The 3606-nt window shown below is 34.1% G+C and overlaps 1 protein-coding gene across 1 annotated transcript; it reads right to left on the reverse strand.

The window, feature by feature from the left end:
- Nucleotides 1–1751: 1751 nt before the first annotated feature.
- On the reverse strand, nt 1752–3212 carry LOC116024136 (F-box/LRR-repeat protein At3g58940-like). Its single transcript, XM_031265037.1, has 3 exons — nt 2421–3212; nt 2150–2320; nt 1752–2021 (listed from the first exon to the last, which is right to left on the reverse strand). Exons 1-3 carry the CDS (start codon nt 3210–3212, stop codon nt 1752–1754), a joined length of 1233 nt encoding a protein of 410 aa, XP_031120897.1.
- Between the last annotated feature and the right edge of the window lie 394 nt (nt 3213–3606).

The following is a 3606-nucleotide window of genomic DNA, read 5'->3' on the forward strand; positions in this document are numbered from 1 at the left end:
TCAAGAACAAAAAAAAGATAAGTTAAGTTCCTGGACACCATTTCTTGATAGTAAAAGACACCACCTATCTATGTCAGACTGCTGCAAATGAGCACCAAAACGGGAGATTTTGAGAGTAAATTTCGGGAGATTTTGAGAGTAAATTTCTTGAGATTTTGAGAGTAAATTTCTTGAGATTTTGAGAGTAAATTTCTTGACGAGTCCAACACGGAGCAAGAGAATATTATTAATTATGGTGATAACAGTTGGGGAGTCATAAAGTTTGCATTCTCGAACCCATTTGTCGAAGTCCCCATCGAATGCTAGCTGACCATGGCGCAACCAAACATCGTTCCAGTGAGTTGAGAGCAAAGCAATTCTCACAACGTCTCGAGTGGGCAAACACTCTAAAATTCTTTCCTTTAAATCTACCGGCAGTTCACTTATTAAATCCGATCCGGTTTCGATCCGCTCACAATTAGCCATTAAATGCTAGCTTGTTCGTTAACTAAGAGAAATTCACCGCCACTACTAGATCAGGAGATCGATACTTCTTATAATGGGCTCAACTAAGAAGGAGGTCGAAAGCCGAGATAATTCCAGTTTGTGTGGGAGGTTACGTTCCGGCTGGCTGTTTCTGACCATATCCTTGCTATAATTTCATCACACTTAGTTTCTTTGAGCCACCCATTTTCGAACCTATCTACATTTCTTTTTATCCATATATTTGAACTAACGGACTAATTGCAACAATAATAATAATTTTTTGAATATTATATATTCATTGATTAAAATCGTTTCCTACCTACTCCAAATGTGACAACTTAGCTTGTGGTTTCAAGTATTGCAATTAAATATCATGACAATAATCAAAATTTAATTGAATTAATATTATCAGGCTATGTGAATTGTGAAAATATATTAGTATAACTTGGTATGAGGCAAATTATTTTGTGGACTATGGTTCACATGTGGACCATAAATATAATATATATTTTTAATATACTAAAAGTATATTATTTTTATACTGAATGTACATTATTTGTTACTATATAAAAATAATGTACTTTCAATACTCAAATAATGTACTTAGGGGTGTTAGCGAACAGAGCTTTCAGCAAATTACCCGTGTTCGTGTTAGGTAAGCGTTCGTTTAGAGCTCGGTTAATAAACGAACAAGGTTTGAACAGTGGTAAGCTCGTTTGCTAAGGATCGTGAACAAGGTCGTTTGTGTTCGTTTAGTAATGTTTGAGAACAAGCTCGTTAAGTGTTCGTTTAATAATGTTTGCGAACATGTTCACAAACATATATAGTTGTTTTGTTTGTTTGGTTATTGTTCGTGAACGTAAATTATGTCTTGTTCATGAACAAATTGTGTTCATGAACATATGCATGTGTTTGGTAATTAAGTGTTCACGAACCTCTTCATGAACGTACACTAATGAACGTACGCTAACGTTAACAAACACTAATGAACGCTTAACAAACGAACACGAACAGAATTTTCAAAAACCTTAACAAACGAACATGAACACTCCAAAATCCTTAACAAACAAACACGAACAATATCCATTCGTTTATGTTCGGTTCGTTAATAGCCCTAAATGTACTTTTAGTATATTTAAAATGTACTTTTTATTTAAGATTCACACAACTGTATTGACCATGGTCTATGTAATAATGATTGCTTGCATGGATACTCAAACTAACAAATATACAGAGGGTATGAAATCAACGCAAAAAATCAATTCAAGAAAAGTACAATAAAATTCTTAGTGGATAATAAATATTTTTGCTTTTGTGGAGGCACAAGAAAAACGCAAAAGATCCTCCTTGTAATTTTCAAAATCCTCATTGTGCTCGCACATTTCTGAACGTGTAATGACAACCTCCTCAAGTGCAGGAAGAAAAGCAAGTAGCTTGATGAAAACAATATCATTCTCGTATGCAACAAAGTCCATCAGATTCAAATTGTGAAGCATTTCAAGTCCTTGAGCTACAGTATGAAATTCCTCAGAAAGTTTTCGCAAAACATCAGTTAACTTCATAGAAGAAAAAAAAAAGTTAAAACATATACACAACAAAATTGTATTAAGGAATGCAAAAAAAAAAAAAAAAAAAAAAGTAGAAAGAACTAAAACCAATACAAGGATTAATACAGGGAAATTACCGATAAATCTATATCAAGTTGGCATAATTTTGGGCATATTTTAAACAAATGAATGAATGCAGAAGAAATGTCATCCCCATAAAAAGAGTGTTCTGATACTCTCAAGCATTCCACATTTAGTGGAAGTGGTTGTGGTTGTAGTCCCCTTCTAGTACATCGTTTAACAAATTCCTTTAAAACCAAATAGAATGAAGTTAGATCAGTTCCTAAGTGCTAACAAATACTTTAAATAAATAATTATCCAAACAAAAAAAAAGTCTGGCTAAAATACCTTGAGAGCATAATTATCCAAGTCAAGAGTACGAATAGATCTCAAATCCGAGTTAATAGAGAGTTTGAAAACACTGCAATCCTCGATTGTTAAACTTTTGAGTTTTTGAGCAGTAATATTAAAATTGGACAGGTTATCACAACTTATAAATGAAAGATTCTTGAGCATATGAAAATCAACTGGAACTGGAAGATCAACACCATCAAAGTCAACATTCTCAAAACAAAGTGAAATGACATTTGGCAATGCGCAGTAGACATTTATTGATTCAATAGAGACTCCATTAAGATGCAATCTCCTTAGTGTTGGGCAAGAAAATATGCAATTTGGCAGCCTGTATTTATCTTCATCCATAAGAGTAAGATCGATTTCTTCAACACCTTTTCGTGTGACAAAAAGGAACCACTGGTCCAAGTAAAACGACTTGGACCTAAGCGTTTTCCTAGAGTAACAGGATTCCTGAAAACCGATGACAAATTTGCGGATAAGACCATTGTGCTGATTGAGGACTTTGCTGATTACATACAAAGCTGCAGACATCCAAATATCACTACTTTTCTTTTGCTCTTTTGTGGTTTGGGTCTTCAAACCAGGGGAATATTTTCTGATAATATGGAAAAGAAACCTAGAGTTAAAGTTGAGTTCTGTAAGGCTGAACCACATATCTCTCCAAAAGGTCGACAAAACAGCCATTCTAGCAGCTTGTTCAATCGGCAAGAACCCCAAAATCTTGTCAACTATATCTGCAGGAAGTTCACCGATTCTATCTCTGTGTTGACGTTTTCTCTCCATGATCCAATTCAATTAACTTTAATATATGCAAATTAAAGAACAAATAAATTAAAACAGTAAACAATGTTTCAACATCACTTTATTCAATTTCAATCGCTTTATAAACACATACATAACATGTATCCTTCAAAGTTAGAAAGATCGAGTTGTGTAAATCACAGTATGAAGCAAGTTTCATCAAGAAAATAAAAGAAGGCCAGAAGAATGTATACATTAATACATACAAACACGCTGGCGCACAATAGAATGGATTTGAGAGAAAGCAATTTGCTAATCGAAACGCCGAAACAGATAAGAGTTTGAGTTGGGAGAGGTTTTTGCAGTTTGCTAAACCCTTAGCTTCACCGCTCTTTTCCCCAGTTGGAAAAATTAATTCATATCTCCTGAGCTAGAT

The sequence above is a fragment of the Ipomoea triloba genome, chromosome 7 (assembly GCF_003576645.1).
Source record: "Ipomoea triloba cultivar NCNSP0323 chromosome 7, ASM357664v1".
Lineage (NCBI taxonomy): Eukaryota > Viridiplantae > Streptophyta > Magnoliopsida > Solanales > Convolvulaceae > Ipomoea > Ipomoea triloba.